This window comes from Cyclopterus lumpus, chromosome 13 (assembly GCF_009769545.1).
Source record: "Cyclopterus lumpus isolate fCycLum1 chromosome 13, fCycLum1.pri, whole genome shotgun sequence".
Classification (NCBI taxonomy): Eukaryota; Metazoa; Chordata; class Actinopteri; order Perciformes; family Cyclopteridae; genus Cyclopterus; species Cyclopterus lumpus.
The window spans coordinates 8,636,106-8,657,589 of record NC_046978.1 but is presented as its reverse complement, the minus strand read 5'-3'; the positions used below and the strand labels follow the sequence as shown (position 1 = coordinate 8,657,589).

At 40.1% G+C, this 21,484-nt stretch overlaps 2 protein-coding genes across 3 annotated transcripts; one reads left to right on the top strand and one right to left on the bottom strand.

Moving 5' to 3' along the window:
- Positions 1-1,127: 1,127 nt before the first annotated feature.
- On the bottom strand, positions 1,128-14,911 carry LOC117741397 (integrin-linked protein kinase). Of its 2 annotated transcripts, none has more exons than XM_034548422.1 (13): positions 14,787-14,911; positions 13,437-13,695; positions 7,028-7,193; positions 6,062-6,157; positions 5,851-5,947; positions 5,662-5,745; positions 5,403-5,488; positions 5,202-5,311; positions 4,860-4,987; positions 4,536-4,657; positions 4,274-4,373; positions 2,354-2,484; positions 1,128-2,220 (listed from the first exon to the last, which is right to left on the bottom strand). In XM_034548422.1, exons 2-13 carry the CDS (start codon positions 13,523-13,525, stop codon positions 2,071-2,073), a joined length of 1,359 nt encoding a protein of 452 aa, XP_034404313.1. In that variant the 5' UTR covers positions 13,526-13,695; positions 14,787-14,911; the 3' UTR covers positions 1,128-2,070. The 2 variants fall into 2 exon arrangements, with proteins under 2 accessions (XP_034404313.1, XP_034404314.1); XM_034548423.1 differs by lacking the exon at positions 14,787-14,911 and adding an exon at positions 14,497-14,604.
- A 1,013-nt stretch (positions 14,912-15,924) lies between these two features.
- On the top strand, positions 15,925-21,133 carry rrp8 (ribosomal RNA processing 8). The gene is made up of 7 exons (XM_034549160.1): positions 15,925-16,349; positions 16,862-17,177; positions 18,251-19,094; positions 19,788-19,917; positions 19,998-20,104; positions 20,198-20,294; positions 20,621-21,133. The coding sequence occupies exons 1-7, from the start codon at positions 16,245-16,247 to the stop codon at positions 20,732-20,734; spliced, it is 1,713 nt and encodes a 570-aa protein (XP_034405051.1). The 5' UTR covers positions 15,925-16,244; the 3' UTR covers positions 20,735-21,133.
- The last annotated feature ends 351 nt before the right edge of the window (positions 21,134-21,484 follow it).

Sequence of the window (21,484 nt, the reverse complement as noted above, 5' to 3'; positions counted from 1 at the left end):
AGACATTCATCAAAGGAAAAAGATGAAGGAAAGAACGAAAGTTTGTCTGGAATTATTTTTCACACTGGATTTGAACAGTAACATAAATACATTGAAAATAAGAGATTGAAAACACACGTTTGAAATATTAAGCCAAGATAATACAATTTAACCAACATGATTTAAATTTTGAGTCTTTGGTAATCTTATTAATGTGCTCTTTCAATATTTGAACCACTTAATTGTGGTTTTACATTCAAGCTAATTGACTACAGGGTTACTTTTCTTTACCTTTTTAAAATGCTTGGATTAGGTATATATATTTTTATATTTACTTCTTAACAACGTAATACAAGTTATGTAACACTTCACTTAACATTTTTTTAAATGAACATGGAAAATATTCAATAGTTTCATTAAATTACTGACATATTTTACAATCTTTGTCCCCTTTAGGATTATTTATGTTAATAATTGAAGGACCACCAATTTTAGCAATCTTTCGTTTTCCTAAAACACATTTTATGCCTTTTGTTTTAACAGTTATAGTAAGAAACTCATTATTGAACAAAACCACTATTTGAATTAACTGTGAGCAGTTAAATAACATTGGCCTGACATTGATGTTGCTTTTGAATGCTCATGTTTGAATGCTCATGTTTCAAATCTTCAAATAATTATTCAATTGAAAAGTTGTTTTTCTACCAAATAACCCGAAAGCATCTACTACCCATTATAAATTCACACATTCAAGTTGCCCATATGATTCCTTTTTAATATACTTATATATATATATATATAAATACATACATTTGTATAAGTCATTCTTGATTTTGGCTTCAAGCTGTGATTCAGCACAAACAAGCAAGCTGGTGGAGGCACAGAGACGATGCAGGTAGAAGACACAACCCATGAGATTGATACCAAGTCTGAAGTAATCTAGGACCAAAACAATGAAAACAAGTGAGAGAACAATATGACAGTTTGCAGGATGTGAACACCGCCCCATAACGTCTCAGTCCCCTTCTGTTCGCAGCTGCTTCTGACGTAGCCATAAAAGTGGGAGGAAAGGGAGCCCTCATGCTCAACAACAAAACAACAAATTAGAACTGTACTATTATAAGCATGAATAAATTACAGTTGCAGTGTTACTAGGAAACAATGTATTGAGTGTTGGATTACATACGTTGCCAGTATTTAACATGAAAACATGTGATTTTAACACAAACACCTTTAGACATCTTGAAAAGGCGACTATGTACTCTTTGTAGGGAAGTACATAATTTGATCATAATAAAACTGTTACACGTTTGAAGGGTAAATAATGAAAATAAACTAGATTACAGTCATTTATTGAAGTAATCTAGTTATAAACCAAAGGAAATCAGCAATCTTGCAATGCAGTTTGAAAAATAATCCCAACATTGCAATGATCAACACCGACATTTTTTGCTGCACCGGACATAACGTTTCAATGGCAAGTTTTATATAGTTGTCAGCAGGTCAAGTTTAAGCTGGAAGGTACAACACTGCTACGTACTCTCACAGGCATCACTCATTTTCTTAATCTTAAATGTTGTTTAAATGCTTGTTTTCAGACATTTGTCATGCTAGCCCAGTTACACACAGGTGTTTTCCCCACAAGGCAAGCTTTGAGGAAATATGTTATTTATTTTATAAAGAGACAACATTATACAGGAGCAGTTTCCTTGCAGGGTGACTTTTCAGCCGCCAGCCAACTCCAGTTAAGAACTATAAGGCCTTACATCCACTGTCATGCTGACCTCCACAGGTTATTCAGTCTAGCAGAATGAAGAGGATTGTACTCAGTCCACATGATGAGTTTTTATGATGCGCAGCATCAGCAGATCAGTGACACAGATGGAGACACCAATACAAACTTGAAACACTTTGAAAAAACAACGTAAAAGACGTGACTGCTGCTGAATTCATCTCAGAAGCTACAGTGGCATTGAATGCAGCGGTAGAGTACGAGTTTAAGGCAATATTGGTAAGCACCACACCACCATATCAAAAGGGATATTTGGGGTCAGAGTTCCCCTAAGTCAGGTTCAGGGCAGAGGGGGTCTTTCACTTGTCCTGCATTTTTTCCAGAATTGGCACAATCATGTCAAATTTGGGCCTCTTTGCTGGGTCCTCGTTCATGCATATCTTCATGAGCTTGCAGATGTGGGGCGAAATGCCGGGGGGGATGGTGGGCCTTAAGCCCTCTAAGGCAACCTGCGGGCCAACACAGATAGGTTTGGTACTGTGCAATAGATATTCTTGAATGCAATAAAGCTACGAGTTCTGGTTTATTTCGCCTGCAATTATTTGTAACTCTGCTGGTAAAACGAAAGATTACTCTGCTGACCTTCATGCCAATTTCCATGTTTGAGAGGTCAGCGTACGGCACTTCTCTGGTCACCAACTCCCACAGCAGAACAGCAAAGCTCCACATGTCTGCTGACCGACGGTTGATCTCCTCTGGCTTCTTCTGCAGGGCTGGAAATCACAAAGAGCAACGAGTGATGGTTATACAGACAAATACAGGCACTGCCTCCACAAAAAAGCAAGGCCGAGTTTGTGACTACTCGGTCGAAAATGCTGAAGTTCTACATGAATGCGATTTATTACCGAAATACATGCAATACCACTGGATGAACAGCTGGAACTCACGGTTGTTGTACATATGTTTCAATGCAAACATTATCTAAAAATAAAAAGCATTCAATGATGCAGTTATTTTATTTGAGTGGTCAAATATCCATCCACTTATTGACGACCATAAGCACACACACACACATTTGTGCTGTATCTCTAGCGTTGCACAAGTAATCATCTATTATGTATGGGGGGTCAATTTAAAGGGTTATGGAGAAATGCATTTATGTTTTGCATTTGCTGTGCAACACTTGATTAGCGAGGAGGTGATCTAGGAAGTGCTAGATACCCTCATTGCCCTTGTTTAATTTTTATGTATGTGTGTAAATGTCAGGTTGATGCCCCAAAAAGAAAAAGGCCCGGAATAACTGTCTCTAGACACAGAGCAGCGGCTTAGCGGCCATGATTCACTTAACTGTGTGTGTACTGGTTAGCTGTCAGCCAAACACACCATCCAAAACAATAAAAGTCTCAGTCTTCCCCCACCTAACTGCTGGGGGCCGGTTAGGTGTAGTGAGTGAGGAGTTAGCAGGAAATAATTTCATTAACAAACAAGCATTGTTTATGGCTGCTTGAGCCTGCAGCCATAAACAAGCACCCACAATATTATTCAATTGCACCAGTATGTTAGGTTAGCTGTGGACTAACACAAAGATGCACATGCACAGACAGACACTCACTCACACCACACATATCATTATCTCCTGGTGGAGATAAATAATTACAGACGGCAGGTATGCAGAATGAAAAATCCAGGTCAATTCAGTTTGAAAAGCACAAATCACAGTTGAAGAGGAGAAATATTTTTAGAAAATACATTTACTCGGGCTTCACAATAAAAATCAATTCAATGATGTGTAACTATTCTATTTTGTAGTAAAACATTTTAGCTGACATACACAAGTATTTTATTTTTTTTAATCACAAAACCATTGACTATAAAAAGATAAATATCATTATATTGCCCAAGCAGTGTCGGTAACTTGTAGACCTCAGTGTTTCTAAATTAAATCTCAAGCTCCCTTTTCCTGAAGCAATTTTTATCTGTTCCAGTCAATGAAAGTATTTTTTTTCGAGAATATATAATATATTCAGGATTAACTTTTAGTAAATGTATGAGTTTATCCGTGTCACTTTACTTATTAAATGCTCATTGCTCTATCCATCCGTCGTCGTTTTGTAACATTTAAACGCTGTAAGATAAGTCCTATGGAAATTCTTCACAAATGTGTAAATGTATGCCTAATCAATAGCAAAACACTCTGTGCTCTCAATTTCATGGCTCACTACCCACTATATGTAGACTATGGAGGTTGTTTCTATGGTACCAAGTCGCCTGTATCACATGCAGTCACTGCCATCATGCACCACACACTGCTCTGTAAAATTAAAACCTTTTTCTGTGGATCGCTATTACCGTTTGTATCACTGCTGCAGATGTTCCCTGGTTATTTGGTTAATCAGTTTATGTTTCCAACTTGCTTGGATTTCACTGCATCTCCAGGGGAAATCAGCTGAAGATTACATTTAGTTCTGAGAGCGTCTAGAGGTCCCTGGATCCATCATTCACGCTCGGGCTTGTGTGGCTTCAGCTGTCACTTTAAGTCTGTGCTGTATGAGTGATGCTTACCCTCGGGGGCTACCCATGCAGGCGAGTACATCCTGCCAGGACACTGGAAGGAGAACTTGACATCTGCCATGCTGATCCTGGCTGTCATGTCTTCATCTATCTGTGGAAACAAGCAACACTGACTGAGATGTCACTTTTAAGTACAACAGCAAACACTTTCTTCTTCTGCAGTTTTCCGTGTTTTTTTTAAGGCAATTTTCTTTGATCGGTTCATAGATTTGTGATCCTGAAAGCTATGTTTGAAACCACAACTTCTAATTACCATAACACTCTTGCTGTTGAGATAGTGGCGAGGGATCATGGGTTCAAGAGTGTGTAAGAAGGCCATTCCACAAGCAATGTCCAGCGCAAACTTCACCGCCTGTGTCTGGTCCACCACAAAGTCTAAACAAATCAGACAAATCATAAACAGGTTTCAGCCACCCTTACTTTCACCACATAAGAGGTGACAGTGACCTTGCTACTGTACAAAGAAATGATGACAACATAATAACAAATGCGAAAGTGCAATAAATCACATATCCCTGCCAAACGCAAAAGAAACGGTGACAGGTACAGACTTTGTGACAGGAGTCGTCGTACTCACTGGTGCCTTCATGCAGCACGTTGTAAAGGGAGCCATAAGGCATCCAGTGTGTGATGATGATGGGGTGAGGGGCGGGAGGAGACTGACATGCTCCCAACATGGGTAGGACATTCGGGTGGGAGAATATCCTGGGATAGTGGCCAAGAGGGAGGCACGGAGGGGAGAGACAGACAGACAAGACAGACAGACAAGACAGACAGAAGAGGCAAACCCACAGAGGATTTGACATAAACAGACGGCTTATGTGAGATGTAATACCCCCAAAAAGAAATAATAAATAAACAGACAAATGAGTGTCCGGACAACATAGAGACTGTAGAAAAGTCAGGCTTAAATAATAACCTGAGTTTGGGATATTCCTCATTGAAGTCTCTGCTTTTCCTTGTGGTCCAGTCGCGAACTTTTAGCACCTTAACAACAACCTCATTTCCTTGCCAGCGCCCTTGCCACAGCTACAGACAATAATCAGATATAGAAAAGGTGAAATGAATGATGACCATTTAGTAATAAAAGGAAAGGATAAAAGAATAAGGGCAGAAGTACCTCTCCAGATTGGTTCTCATTTATTTTAGCCAGGAGAGAGAGCTGTTTGTAGTCAATACCTGCATGTTTGTTCAAAGTGCCATTGCCTAGAAACACAAGACGGAGTCAGACAAAAGCCCCGTTATTCATGTGAAACTTCAAACACTAAAATTGATTGCCCGGCCAGCAAGGAACATTGGCCCTTTTCTTGCAGCATTATGACCAAACCAAATAATGGAAACGGCTCATAAACCGCTTTATTTGTGTGTGTGGGACTCACGGGGTCGAGTTCTCGTGGTGCCTTTCCAGAACGTGTCCTTGAAGGGAATTTTAGCCAAGTTCTGTCCCATTTTCTCAGCCTTTTCTGTTTGAAGGGACAGTTTGTAATGAGATAATTAAAAACAAAGACATCCAAAAATGGATTTAAAGCTGTTGGAATGAGGCAAGTGGTAAAAGGAAGTCAGTATACCTCTGAGGAGTTCACGCAGGTGAGGTTTGGCTTTGTCCATAGGAGTTTCTCCATATTTGTTACAGATGCTCACCTGAGCCCCATTAGTCACAAGGTCCTGAGTAAAAGGACAGATTGATTTCAGCGCTACTTTAATAGTTCATTGTGATGGAATTTATACGCATAAAAACAGATACGTCTCAGCTTTAGCACCACCAGGGGGCGCACTAACCTCAGCCACAAGGTCTTGGCCCCAGAAGCAGGCATAATGCAGTGGTGTGTTCCCATGTTCATTAGCTGCATTAGTGTCTGCTTTGCACTGGATCAGCTGAAAGAGAAGCAGAAACAAAGGATTACATTACAAAAATAAAAACCAGGCTGGTCAGCTCTTGTTTGGGCTGTATACAGGGATGAGTGTTAATGATGCCAACAAACACCATGAAAGTTTGTCTTGCCCGTAGACACATACCAGAGGTATTGAGACATGCCTAACATTAAACTCAATAGCTGCCTGGCAGCCACTTTAAATCAGACACCCAGGAGTAGAGGCCTTACATTGAGGCACTTACAAGACCTCTTCGTATTTCTTTAATGAATGTATTTAAACAAATACAATATTTAGGCAGTTCACTTGAGTTATGTTTTACTGCTGCAGATCTGCTCCATTACAAACCCTCATTTAAAAATGTCGCAGCCACATGGAGCTCCAAACTCCACACTGCATGATGCATCTCAAATAGCAAACTGGTGGATAACAGATCCTTTAGACAGGACATACAGTGTACCTATGTGGTGCATCTTAAAAGGAATCCTGCAGGTGATTCTTTTTATGCTGCAGATGAGCTTTTGCAGACACAGGACTAAATAAAGGATTAATAAACATATTTCATCATCATAAAAGGTTTTATAAATCATACTTGCAGCTATTAAAACTCCCCCCAACACTAAAATGGCTCAGCCTCCCTCAGCACCCCATTAGTTTAGAATTGCTTCTGATGGAACTGAAGAACAGACCAAACCTATCAATCAATAATCGCTGTACAGATGAGCATTTTAGGTTTCATAATAGCCTGTGTTTATGAAGCAAATTTGAAGCCATACGTCATTATTTTTGACAGTGGAAGATGACCAACGGAAGCAGGAAGCGACCGTTTCCAGCATCACAGCGTTTATGCCCCGGTGTTTACACGAACCCTACCTTTCCCACGATGTCGCGATGTCCATGGCTGGAGGCCAGGTGCAGAGGCGTGTCGTCCCCCCGATTCATAACGTTAATGCGAGCCCCTCTCATGATGAGCATGTCCACCACGCTGGAGCGGCCCTCCCTGCACGCCCAGTGGAGAGGGCTGAAGCCGTGGTCATCTCTACGGTGAGAGAGGAGAATTCATATTCAGCACAGGTTTTGCCAACAACTTCAGCAAAGCAAGGATGTAGCAACTTTTCCTGCCTGTCTTGCAGTTATTCTTTGTGTCACTTGAGGGAGAGGAAGAAAGAAAAAAAAAAAAGTACACCAGCAACTTCAGTGGGTTTTCCCTGCAAACAACAGTGTGGTATAACTGACACATGGCCAAGTGGAACAAACCAGAACTGTATTTTGGAGCGTGTGTTTTGCTTTGACAATGAAAATATCACTTTTCAAACAGGACTAAAATGTGCATTCCAGAGAGAAAACTATGTGGTCATCATGAAGAATATCCATTTAATTAAGCTGTTTTGCATTGCATACAGACTGAGTGCCTGGAAGAATGCCTCAGGTAAAAAGAGAAAACTAAAACATGTACATTGCATTATGTGTATCTAATAAACTGGCAAATAACAGTCCTGCAATAAATCCTCCCTTCATTAGGTTTCTACCCAATGTATACTTATATGGGTAGACTAAATAATAGAAAGTTGTTTTATTCTATTCAGTATTACGACAGTCAGCCTTGAGAGCACATAATGAGGAATTTGTTCACTTTTGTCATCTTCCTCAGAAGAGGGAAGTTGATGCAACTCAGACAACAGCGAATAGACCTCTTGTGCATTCCTCATTCCTTTTTGTCTCAGTGACTCTGGCCGAGACACATGTTAGGACAGAGGCCTTGATTACGTGACAGAGTGACTGATGCCGTACCTCCTCGGAGAAAAGGGGATAAAGACAGAGATTAAAACACAGTAAGAGCCGAGTGACAGAGAGTCAATCAGGAAAAGGCGGGGGGGGGGGGGGGGGGGGGGGGGGGGGGGGGCAGTAGGCCGAGCATGTGTTGCAGTCCTTATAAGCCCAGTGAGACTTCCTTCAGCTGTCATTCCTTATTTCTCTCCCCTCTGCGCTTGGCTGTGGTCACCTCCCCCTCTTAATCTCATACTAAATGTCCACCCTCATCTGAGTCCCACACCTCCCTCATCCGCTCATCCAGATCCATCTTCTCCCTCTCTGTTACACTGAAACAGCTGGACAGCACTGATGACATATTCCACTTTACATGCACTCTCCTTTTCCATCAGGGTTGTATTGTTTGTGCCAGGACACAGCACAGTCCGCCAGATAATAAAGTTATGCAGATGCTCAGAAATGATGAGTAGGCAGACAGCATAATAATGTGATCCGAGAACTGAAGGAGTATTATGATTCTGCGGGAATCTGAACCCTCTGCCCCCCGCCATCAATTTGCTGGCTTGTATTCACACATCCTGCAGAGCTCTGATCAAAACAGCATCAAGAGCCCCACAGAGCCCCTCAGTCCCAAAACACCCATCTGTCTGTGCATCGGGGTGACCTGCTGCAGTCACACAAGATCTGCTCTGCGGGCAATTTTCTCTCAGACTAAAAGGCCAAATTCTAAAAACTAATTAGACTAAGTTCATGAGAGAAAAACAGAGACCCACTTCAGTGATTTCATAAGTGTTCTGTGTCAAGCTCGAGTCTGTTTTGGGAAGGAGGTTGGGTCGTGAAGTTAGCGACTCGATTCTTTAGAAGCAAGACTGCAACCATAAGTAAAATCACCCACTTGCTTATCTATCTATCTAGATTCACAATTTGCAAATAACTAGATTAGTCGATGCATTGATTAGTCAATCTGCATGAAAGAAATCTGCTACTATTTTGATAGTTGATTAATAGTTTAAATCTTTTATCAAACAAAAAATAATTATCTGGTTTCCTGCTCAAATGTGACGACTTGATGTCTTTTTGTTTTTCGCTTCTAACTGACTACCTTATGTACTGTAGCTAGTTTTGGTCTGTAGGTTGGACTAAAAAAAAAAAAACTCTTTTGAAGATGTCATCTTGGAATTTGGGGAAATCATTCATTCCCAATCTGACATTTGGATCTATGGTTGAAGAGAAAATGAAAAAGGAGAGATGGACATACTTTCTATTTTAGTGATAAACTATGGACCAAAAAAACCATCACTCTTCTCTCAGTTTATTCTTGTGCATTCTTATCTTAAGAAATGATGTGACCTTTTTAATATTATATGTTTTCTTGCAAATGTTAAAATGTCATCACCAATTAGTAATAGACTGACATTTATTATCAACACAGGGGCCCCAATCCACTCATGCCTCTGCTTTCGGAGTGTGGATTTCTATTCAGGGCCCTTTTTACAAGATAGATTTGTCCTTTGAGCTAGCTTCATCCCTTAACCCAAAGGCACTTGGGTGCCAGGGTTTTCTTCTCCGGGCCGCCCCCTCCACACTAGCTGCGGTAATTTATTTCAGGCACTTCCACCTGCCAACAGCGCTCAGTTTGGCAGATAGAAAAGCCAGAGGAAGAGGCCTCGTCTGCGCCCCGACATCCCCACCAGGTCGCATAAAAAGCCTCAGGACCAAATTCACGGACACATTGAACAAATGAAAAGAACAACAATGTCTAAAGAGAGAATAACTTCTGTCGGTTTATATTCTTTATTGTGTCACCTCATGAAGTCAAAGGAATATTTTATGGTTTTGAACATACAGTGCACGACAAAAGCAGAATTTATGGCACTGAGGGCTAGAAATTGCCAACAATATCTCTGGTAACTATAACTACTGTAGCCCTTAGGAATGCACAGTCCTGAGTTGATGCAAAGCCAATCAAAGTCTGAATCCTCTTTTTATCTTACTAGACTGTGTTTTGTCCACCTCCGCCTGCTGGTGTTGCATCTCTGCTCTCCTTTACCTTAGCCTAAGATCATTTGTAAAGGAAAACCCTCCATTCACCAAACTAGAGTAGACTGACTGTTTTCCAGTAACTCCAACAGAGTGATACGTCTGCTCTCTAGCAGATCAACATCAAGTCAGTTTCAGGAGTCAATTTCGGCAGGTACCCAATATGAAAAAAAAACAACTTGATCAGAACATCCCTACACAATGCACAATACATTCAACTCAGATTGTGAAAACAATCCGATAATGTTCTGATCATTTCAGTTGATAATTAGGCTGATAATGTAAAGCCTAAATTGGTTAAATGAGTATTGTTAAATTAAATTCGGAAAGCAGACCTAATAATCTGTGCCGCCTCATTCACATAAACTGCTCTCACTAATTCCTCTGAGAACATGTTTACCTGCTGCAACAAGCCTCTAGATCACAGTCTGCTTGCAATAGTAACCAATGGCGCCAGCAGGCTCACACTCCTGCTCCCACCAAAGAGGTTATGTATAAAGTCAGTATTCACACTGTAAATCTAGCTTCCTCCCAAACAAGGAGCCTCAATCTTAACATGGCAAACAACTGTTGTCCTACTGTTTATAACAACCATGAGTGAAAAGGAAAGTGCTCTGCTCACGCTGTTATTCAACCTTGTACAGAACTTCTTTTGGATGTACTAATCACAGATAAGCATTAAAGTCTCGATTACACACTCAAAGGCCAAATAAATCACAAGAGCATTGACCTCAGTCATCTGAGGCCAAACACAACACGAATGGGGCACTGGGGAATGGAGGTTTAGCACAGGGCCTCATCACCACGAGACAGAGACGCTGTTTTCATACGACTAGGGCTGCATCAGACAATTGTTTACTATTTTCTCAATTGGTTTTACAAAGCATTGAGAACAGCATCATGATTTCCTCAAGCCCAAGATGACCTTTGTTTTGCAGAATTTTAACTATTGTTGCACTAACAGTCTAAAACCCAAAGATACTGTATTCGATTTAATATAAAGTAAGACAAGGAAAAGCAGCAAGTCTGCACATTTAACATGCTGGAACATCTTAAACTATTAATCAATTGTTGAAATAGTTGCAGATTCATATTCAGCCAATTTACTAATTTAGGAGGTGAAACGATAAATCGATTGGTCAATCGTCAGAAAATTCACCAGCAGCTATATTGATAATCTTTAGCTGAGGCGCTTACAGCTTAATGGATTAACTAAGTACTGGTTTCAACGCTACATATAAATTAAAAAGCCCTACATGGTAATTTTCAACAGAACTAAAAACCTGTTCTAACATTATGCATCAACTAGCAAAGAAGCAGTGTAAAACATACTCAGAGTGGACAAGAGATAATAACTGAAGGCAAATTTGCTTTAAACTTTGTAATTAACTTGGAGGAAATGTTGAAGGGGAAATGATTAGAGCCATCTAATACCACTGGAAGACGAATACAGGAAACATAAGAGGAGGAGGAGATAGTGATGCGCTCTGCTATGGCTTACTGTGCATTTCCCTTTTGAAAAATGCGCCCCCCACCCCCCCTATATACATGCACACACAAAGATCCTCTGTCTCGTCACACATAACTCTTCCAGTCCTGCCCCACTACAATAATCTCCTCCCCCTCTCTCTCAGTTTTGGTAGGTGGTAGACGGTTCCCTCGAGGCCTGGGTGTTATTCCTTGTAAGGAGATGCAGCATTCCACTACGACTCTCTGGGAGTTACATCAGTGTAAACACACAACCATCGAGGAACATGGCGAATATTACAGTGAGGATCCGTTAGGCTGAGATTTAGTGAGATAACTGAAATGTAGGAGGGGAAGCACTACAAGTTCTGTAGGGAAATGAAAAAGGGAAGAATAAACTGTTTTTCCCCCACTGGGAGAGCTATATCAACCGGAAAAGAGAACTTGACATGCAATCAGCTAATGGACAGGTCACATGTTGGGAATGCATCATGTATCCACACTGGCTCGATGCAATCATGCTGCCTTACAACAATGGGACAACTTAAAAGTAAAAGTAGACATAAATTCAGTGCAGAACAAATCTGTAGTCAAATAGTGAAGCATAAGGGAAAAAAACGCCACACAGCTGCAACATTAAAAGACTATTTGGCATCTTACGTGTGCCGACTTACTTGTTTTCTTAATTGTTTTTTTGCACATACTTTTAAAACTATTTTTGAATATTGTAATACAATGGGATGAATCCCTCTTTTATCTGAACAGCAAAAATGCCGCAAACAAGAAAACACTGACCAAAAACTATTTACTATTTGTAGCCTAAATTCAAATGTACATAAAGGCATCTATGCGACTCAGGAGGCAACCCAACAATCCCATCTTTTCACATACTGTCTTATTATTAATTACATTATTACTATGTTAGACAAAATACTTCACTTTTGGGCAGTGTCAGTCACTTCTCTACAACAAAAAAAAATGTTAAACTTTGCATCAGTAATTAAATAAAATGAAACCGCTTGAAGCCTCTGATACTTGACTATGTAATTTGTATGAAATTCAGTAGAAAGAACAACTTAACTAGTTGTTAATGTGCTTAACCTTCATACAATTAAACAGTAAAAAGCACAAAAAGAAAGAAGCTCCAAGGTAAACGGTCATAATAATTAAATGGATTGACTCAGTCTCTCTTTGTTTGCTCTGAAAACAAACACCGGTAGTCTTGGACAGAAGAGTTGAAAAGGGAAACTTCCCGGGTGGCAAACACTACTTGACTGGAAAGCTCCGCCAAGTTCTTCTTCAGTCAGACGAGGATACAGAAGCCGCTCACGTCTGACCGATCTGTGACCATCAAACTGATATTTTGTATAATAAACATGTTCAATCCTAAAGAAGCCTGCAGTATTATTTGCGGTGATTTCCAATGATTTCTAAATGCGATTGCAGCAACTGAAAGCGTGACTAACTCTACAATCACAGCAGGTTTCCTGTCCAACATTACTCTTTTGAATTACTCTACTGGCATTCTGGACATAAACATGTGCCCACAAGGAAATGGGTTCAATCACAGGCCACGATCTCTATAAAGACTGGAGAGGTGGGCTCTCAGCCTGCATAGAGTTGGAGTTTAAGAACATTTGAAGTAAGCGATGAAACTACAGTGTATCTTCGAATTAATTGATTCTGATTTACAATATTTAGCATCACAAATTCATTTTGTGGCAAGTCTAATGCAGATTAAGCAAAACTTGCAAAAGTAATCATCGGTTGAAAAATGAAGATAAATAATTCCAAAACACATGGTAGTGTCTGTTAGTGCCACTTTATATATATATATATATATATATATATATATATATATATATATATATATATATATGTTGTTTAAAAGTCAAATACATTTGGCCATGGTTATTGTGACATCATTGTTGAGTAATGGCATCACAAAGGGACATTTTTTCACCTTTACCGAGGTAAGTAAACACAATAGGAAACTTTTGCTCACCCTTGATTGAGGTCGTTCTCTGTGTTGTCCAACCATAAGCGGACTGCCACTGCATTGCCTTCCCGGCACTGCGTGAAGATATCATCCATTTTGGCTCGTGAATTCTCCTTCTCTTAAGGTACACCCGTCAGATTAGTTGCAGAGCTGAACTGGGAGAGATGAGAGAGGCGACCCAAGGGGTTCAGCAGGGTCCTGGCCAGCATCAGTCCGTCATCTGGAATAATGAGCTACGAAGAAGCTGCGCAGCACTCCAGCAACCCTGAAAAAGGGGACACAATCAGGGAGGTTGCTCCGTTAACACATGCTTTTGTTCTGTTTGATCTCTATCCCAGATGATAAACCACCTCTGTTATGACCCTGTAGTGCAAACCTAAAAAGAAGAAAGCCAAGAAACCCAGTGTTGAGCAATCATATCCGCCCACAATACTTGGTGACTCACAATACTTGGTTGTGACTGTACACCGCCGTAGACAGATATATTTGTCCAGTGTCATGATAAATTATGGATCATTATGTTTTGTATTAATATTTAAACGTACATGAATATTGTATTCATCTGTTAGCCAAGTTGATCCATTGACAGAAAGTGTATCCGCAACTATTTTGATAACAGATCAGATGTTTAAAAACATTAATTTAAAAAAAGGCAAACACTAACTGGATTTAGCTTCTCAATTTTGAGGATTTACTGCTTTTCTCACCCTCTCTTATGTCACGCTTAGCTTAAACTATCTTTGGGAGTTTGGGCACAGCCTGGACGATGATGAAAGTATTTGTTGTCCACATGAAAAAACAAAAAACCTAATTGAAAGACGTATTCACAATCACTATATGAATGGAGGATGTTCGATTGAGCCAAGCACTCAAACGGAGATGACAACACGATTTACGTTATACAGCAGGGTCGTTTAACATGCCTTTAATTCACCGAATTTTCATTGAGATTTAGTGGGATTCCTTCGTGTTGTTAACATAAACACAGACAAAACCCGGTGTCAGTGACGAGCTCCCCGTTAACGACCCGCTGCCTTCACAGCTGCACGACTAGCTGAACTACTACCTGGTTAACGTGGACGAAGAGCTCGTTTTAGCTCTTTTATCTGCGGATTCTTCCTGTCAGTCCCACCGCGTCAGTTCACTCGAGCCAACTAAAGGTGACTACATTAGCTCCCCGCATTAGCTAGCATCCTGCGGTTGACGCAATGAGACCTGGCTAACAAGCTAACCAACTATCCTGAAGCCGAGTCCCTTTCTCTCTGGCTCCACCGAGATGCACAAATAAACAGCGTACATTGGTGGTTCAAAATGCCCAAGTCCATATTAAATGTGCCTCAAAGGCGCTAAACTTACCGGGTGTGCTCGCGTTGTTGCTGTGTAATTCGGTTAGAAGTTATTAGCGACGTTATGTTGTCTCCAGGAGATTGAACGCTGTGGGACGTCCACACCCTCGCCGCCGCCGTACGTAGGCGGTAAGGTTCAGTTGAGGAAGACGGCGTTCCGCCCCCTACAGGCGGCAGAGTGCACTGCATGACGTCGAAATATTCACAGCCTCAGGTCATAGTTATTTTAAAAGAAGAGTCTGCGGTGTAACGAAAGGTATCAAATAATGTTCGGGAGTAAAAGGTACACTAGTGCCCTCTTCAAGTAAAGTAACTCAAATCTTGTGTGAATGTACTCATTTGCTTTGCACCACTGGTATGTGCATGTTCAAAGAGAAAATCCTCCCCACAACAAAACTATGTTGAATTATGCGCAATGATACGATGTCATGCTTATCATTTTGATTTGATTATGTACAAACACAAAATGTGTCTTCCTGCAGAATCAGTTTCACTTTTAGGTTTTATTTATTATTTATTTTCATTCAAAATATTATAAATAAAATATTATTAAATATTATTTACTCAATACCAAGGTCTAAAAACTGGCAAAACACAAACACGTTGTACATATTCTTCACACTGTGAATTATTGCATAATTGCAATTTCTCTTTGGACAATAATGTGCACAGCCCACCCTCTTTATTTAACACTGTACAGCTTTTTCGCTTGAAAACATACACTTGAAATAGATATTATGGTAAATTACTATTTCGTATTTATGAAACTTTACTTTTGCAGTATTGTTTTTTGCTTTTATCCTACTATATTTATTATGACTGTTATGCACTAAAATACTAATACAAAGTCCATGTGTAAACCACTTGTCAACAAATATGTTAGTAAATTAGACAAGTGTTTTATGTTTTAGTCAAAGTAATATTGTAAAGTAAAGAGTACTATGCATTACAATACATTAAACAAGACTTCATAAACATATTTATTGATTTATTAAAGTTCAGAGTATGATGATGATGATAATAATAGTATTAGTGATACAAATAGCCTAGTGGAATACAAATCCTAACTAAGAGCAGAACATGAATATTCATCGATGAGCTGTGGTTTCTAAGAACTTCACGTCCCACAAATCTATGTTGTCCTTGCGTCATCCACATGCGCCTGTAGTTCTGTTTTGCTTCCTTTCCGCACACGAGACAAACCAACGTGGCTTTTGCTTTTGACAAGATTTCTTTTCACATCCATTGAACATATCTAAGTGTTCATTAAATAAAACCTTTTTTTACAAACAGCGCCATCAACGAAACGAGCCGTTTGACGAGTGAACGAGCATCTGCCTCGAGACAAAGTGGCGACTTATTGAATTAGCCGAGTTAGCGCGTTGAAGTGACGCTAGCAGAGTCGTTTTTCTCGTCTTTAGCGGTGAATTACGTTCCTACGTGTGTTTCTTCCAGACCTCCTGGAAACATGTTTAATGAGGATGAAGACTGGAGTGACGAACAAGACGTTCAGGCGCTGAGCAACACTGTGCTCACAAGCACCCAGAAGGCGAACAGCAGCACGAATGTCAAGGTAAATGTGCGAGTGGTTTTAAGTCTAAGGTAACCAGTATTTCCATACGATCTATACTTATGTACGGCCTAATTAAGTGTCCTGAGTCCAACATGCAGAGCAAAAGATGATAGTCAGGAAATGTAACGGCTGATTTTCTGTAGATTGATTTGTATTTGTTTTTAATGATTTCTGTTCTGGGAGACAGTCAAGCAGGGAAACATTTCATATGCTGAAGTTATATTGTACACGAAGAAATGGATAGATAATTGATCAAGATAGAGTAGCTTACAAGTGTAAACACACACACACACACAAACAACTAAGTCAGGCATCCTAAAAGTTGTATATTACTTCTCAATCTTCTTTTAAAAAAAAAGACTAAATGTAATTTGTAGCACATGAAGCCATTAAATATGTGATTTTCCACATCTACGAAGAAAATGTGACACTTTTAATATTGGACAGTCTTCAACATTTAGTTGCACGTTTCAGTTAAAGGACTTATTGTATTGAATGTATCCCCGGATCAGTCCAAGGTGGTTGGAAAGAAGAGCCTGCTGCGGACCCTGCAGACACTGGGATCAGTACCAGAGTGGAAGAATGACGACCATCAGCAGGACAGCGACAGTGAGGCAGATGTGGTCCCATTACACAGCAAGAGAAAGAAGAAAAGGAGGAAGAAGCGAAAGAAAGTGGAGACAACAGCAGAGCAGCAAGACAGTGGAGACTTAGATCAGACCGTTAAAGTGGAGACAACAGGAGAGCAGCAAGAAAATGGAGACTTGGATCAGACCGTTAATGGGCAGACACTTGCATCAAAAAAGAGGAAGAAAGACAACACATCTGGTGAGTAAATAACTGGTTAAAGGCTTGCATTTCATCAACAGATGAGTGTTAATTGATAAAGAATAATGTTGATGTTTAGGGGTTGCAAAGGGGCGAAAAGTTTCCATGGGAATTTTGGCTCGGGATTTTTGGGAATTTTGAAGAAAAAAAAGTTTTTTTGCAAAAGCATATAACAGGGAACTTAAATGTAGTTGAGAACAAGACTATGCACGCCTAGCTCAGCTGGACCCTGAATGCAGCTGGTTGGGAACATTGTCTGCCAGAAACATAAACATAAAACGTTCTGTTGTTTTTGAACGTCTTTGTCATCAGTGTTGTCTGAACGTTTCAGCCCTATGCCTGGCAAGTGTGAGAGCGCCGTGTTGAGTAGAGGCCAAGAGCGGTATTGCAGACATATAGAGATTTCAATTATAGCTCGCAACATATTGAAAAAAATAACTGAACTAGTTCATTTTTTGGAAAAAAATAGTTACTTTTTAGTTCAACATTTTTAATTATGAACTATGAACTGAACTAGTTCATTTTAAAATGTGTGAACTATGAACTGAACTAGTTCATGTAGAAAGTGAACTTTCCCAACACTGTTTGTCCTTACCTAGCATATTGATTACTTGTTAAACTGAAGCCATGTTCATTTTAATACCAAGTTTATTTGTATACAGTAGACTAACTTTCTACAGTAGTGAGGAGGATGTTGATGAGGTCCAGGAAGAAAGCATTTAGACCTAAAAGGATTCAGGGAAAAACACACACAAAAAAAATTGTGTTGGGGGTGGTGATCATAGGGAATACACCTTTTTTATTCAACGTTCATGTTTTTGTTGTTCGATGAAAGAATAAAGTTCTACTCACAAAATGTCAAAAATGTAATTTTTAAAAGTTGTATTATAAATGTTTGCATGCATGTCTGCTTATGACAAGGTACATACAGTTAAATTACCCCAAAATTCCCTGTTAATTCCCGTTTAGTCCCGTGGAAAGTTTCCAACTTTGAATATACCCGGAATTTTGCAACCCTATTCACATTACTTGCCTATGAGATAATAGCCAAATGTTTTTGTTTCCCCCTTAAGCGACTCAGAAGTTAAAAAACACATCCGTGAGCAAAACAGTGGATAACGTAATTATAAAATCCAAACCAGAGAACACGGAGGGACTGAACAGACAACAGTGGAAAAACAAAATGAAGAACAAGAGGAAATGTAAAAATAAATACAGCCAGAATGAGCCAGAGAGGGAAATCAATAAAGCAGAATCTGCAGAGCAGCACGAGCCAAAGGAGGAAGTCAACATAGATTCATACAGCAACAACAACAGTCAGACCCCAGCCAAGAAAAAGGAAAAGCAAAGTAAACCACAGAAAATGAAAAAGACCCAAGTGGACACCGACATATCCGGGACAACAGACACACAGACGCTCGGAGAGGAAAAGCAGCGAATTGGTAGCAAAGTTGGAAAAGACGCAACTGAAACTTCTGCTGATGGAACAAAACAGAAAGCAGATGTACCTGAAGTGGAGAACACAGGTGAGCAGCACCAGTCACCCTTGAAAAGACCGAAACCCGAGATGAGCAGAGAACAGATTCTGAAAAGAGAGAAGCTACGGAAATTGCTCCACCGACAGGAACCAGTCCAACGGGAGAGTCCCGCTGAGACGGAAGACCAGCCTGCGGCCCCAGAGGAGGAGGTGAAACCGGACCGCTCCGCCTCCCTGAGGTCCCGCATGGAGCAGCGGCTTGAGTCGGCCCGTTTCCGGTACATTAATGAAGTTTTGTACAGCACGTCCAGCGGCGAGGCGAAGCGCATGTTCAAACAGGACCCGCTGGCCTTCGGGATCTACCACAGGGGATACACGGCGCAGGTTCAGAGATGGCCCGCCAACCCAGTGGACGCCATCATCTCTTACATCCAACACAAGTGAGATATTCTAATCAATAATTATGACCCATCTCCGAGACAAGTGGGCCAATGAGCTGAGTTTATTTAGTTGCACACTTTGCAGAGGGGTCAACACGTATTTCTGATTGTGATTTTACATCGTAATTTAGCCCTTTTGAAAAAAACACTTTGGTTGCTTACTTCCATTGAAGTTGGTTGGACAACCAAACGAAAATTCCAAGGATTATAAATGTATAATATCACAGTCGTTCACAAAGACAAGCGATTCTGTATCATTACAGCTCAACATCTGCACCATTTAACACGTGTTGAACAGTGGGTGGTGTTTCATTTTATTCACCACGTGTACTGAATTAAGATCCTTGCGTTGATCAATACTGCATCACAAAATGCTTTGTTACAGACACATCTCTTTAGTTCAGCTTTTTCTACAAATATTACCAGAGATGCCTCGCTACATCAGTTATCTGCTGTACACAGTAAATAGCTTCCATCCCTCTGCTGAATACTCAGTGTCAGCGAAGAGTAATGCAGGAGATGATGCTGCACTGTGGGTGTTGAAGTGATGCTTCATTTGGCTGCTGTGAGAAGACGACTTTGTTAATGTCGGCAGTTTGGGAGAGGATCAACTGTTTTGACTGTTATGACATATATACTTATATACTAATATGCTGTAATTGTAAACGCGTCCATTGTGCCATCTTCTTCCAGACCTCCCTCTCTGGTGGTTGCAGACTTTGGTTGTGGTGACTGTAAAGTAGCGCGCAGCGTGAAGAACAAAGTGCACAGCTTCGACTTGGCGGCTGCCTGCAAACATGTCACAGTCTGTGACATGGCCAACGTGAGTGTGTCGGTGTTTTCTGCCAATCCACTGACAGTCTGTGAGATTGTTAGAAGACCCAACGTATTCTCTGTGTGCAGGTCCCGCTTTGCGACGGCTCTGTGGACATCGCCGTGTTCTGCCTTTCTCTCATGGGAACCAACTTGGCAGATTTTCTAGCCGAGGCCAACCGTGTGTTAAAGAGGGGGTAAAACATGTCCCACTGATTTAGCACAGCAGTTTTGTGTGTGTGTGTGTGTATTGGACATGTCTGGATAACTGATTTGCACAATTATTGTAGGGGTGTCCTGAAGATAGCGGAAGTGGCGAGCAGGTTCGAGAACGTGCGGAACTTTGTCAGTGCGCTGGCAGGACTGGGATTTAAGATGGTGAACCAGGTGAGACAAGACACAAGAAAGCATTGGGGACAGGGAAACACTTGTCTACTTTCTCATATTTGAAATATAAACGCATGTAGATGAAATGGTAAGCTCATACTACTTTTTAGTTTGAGGTTATGGTGCTGTGGGCAGGAAACCTCAGATCAAAAATATATTCAGTAAATTGGTTTATTGTTGTCAACAACAAATATATTAAAGTTAGCTGTACATAATTTAAACAGCTCAGTCTGAAGATTTTAACCAACAACCTTTACGTAAACCATCTATCTAGTGACTGATGTAAAGAGGGATTTGTGTTTTTGATTCTTTTTTTCTTCCTACAGGGCACAGAGAACACTCATTTCTACTCCTTTGAATTGCTGAAGACGGGAGATGCTCCAGAAAATATCAAGAAATTTGGACTTCAGTTGAGGCCCTGCGTCTACAAGAAAAGATGAACGTGTGCGTGAGGACTTTATGCAAACAATGTATATGTTATACTGTGATACTTTCATTTTCATTTTTTAAGCAGTATGTTTGGGAATGTGAAGCATGGATCAGTTTTCCAAAGCAGCAGTTGTACATTTGTATCTAAATGTCTCGTTTTAGATTGCTACACTTTGAAGCCTCTGAACACAGATTTGAGCTGAGTTAGCTGCATTTATTGTACATGGTTTTTAGCGTAATACATCAATATAAATGCTAATCAGTAAAAAAAACCTGAGTGTTCTTTTATTGGAAAGAAAACCTACAAATAGTATATACAAGCCACCATTTTAGTAAATTTTTACAAGAAGACATGTTAAAGTTAATTGTCCCGTTGAAAAATGCCGACAATTCTGGAAAAAATAAAATATACATTTAAAAAACATGAATATGACTTACTGATACTTTTTTAAATATATATATATATATATATATATATATATATATATATATATATATATATATATATATATATATGTGCCGTGTTTGTATGGCTATACATGTAAAAGAAGCGAAGAGAAAAAAAGTGAAAACTTAAATTTCATAGCGACCACGGACTTGGAGGTCGTGACTAAAACCTGATCCGCTCAGTTGCGTGATCATTGGCCACAAGAGGGTGTAACAGCACTGCATCCCAATGTGGGCAGATGAGATGAGGATGAGTGTGCATCTGGTACATGAACTGTATGGGAATGTATTTATAGAGTTAACTCCGGTTGTCA

What these genes read in the sequence shown, in the direction of transcription:
- LOC117741397 (XM_034548422.1), bottom strand. Translation starts at nt 13,525, where the DNA reads ATGGATGATATCTTCACGCAGTGCCGGGAAGGCAATGCAGTGGCAGTC. An exon ending in TCAACAGCAAGAGTGTTATG is followed by an intron (nt 4,374 to 4,535) that starts GTAATTAGAAGT and finishes TTGTTTCCACAG; the next exon opens with ATAGATGAAGACATGACAGC. An exon ending in TGCATGGGTAGCCCCCGAGG is followed by an intron (nt 2,485 to 4,273) that starts GTAAGCATCACT and finishes TGTGATTTCCAG; the next exon opens with CCCTGCAGAAGAAGCCAGAG.
- rrp8 (XM_034549160.1), top strand. Translation starts at nt 16,245, where the DNA reads ATGTTTAATGAGGATGAAGACTGGAGTGACGAACAAGACGTTCAGGCG. An exon ending in GAAGAAAGACAACACATCTG is followed by an intron (nt 17,178 to 18,250) that starts GTGAGTAAATAA and finishes TTCCCCCTTAAG; the next exon opens with CGACTCAGAAGTTAAAAAAC. An exon ending in AACCGTGTGTTAAAGAGGGG is followed by an intron (nt 20,105 to 20,197) that starts GTAAAACATGTC and finishes CAATTATTGTAG; the next exon opens with GGGTGTCCTGAAGATAGCGG.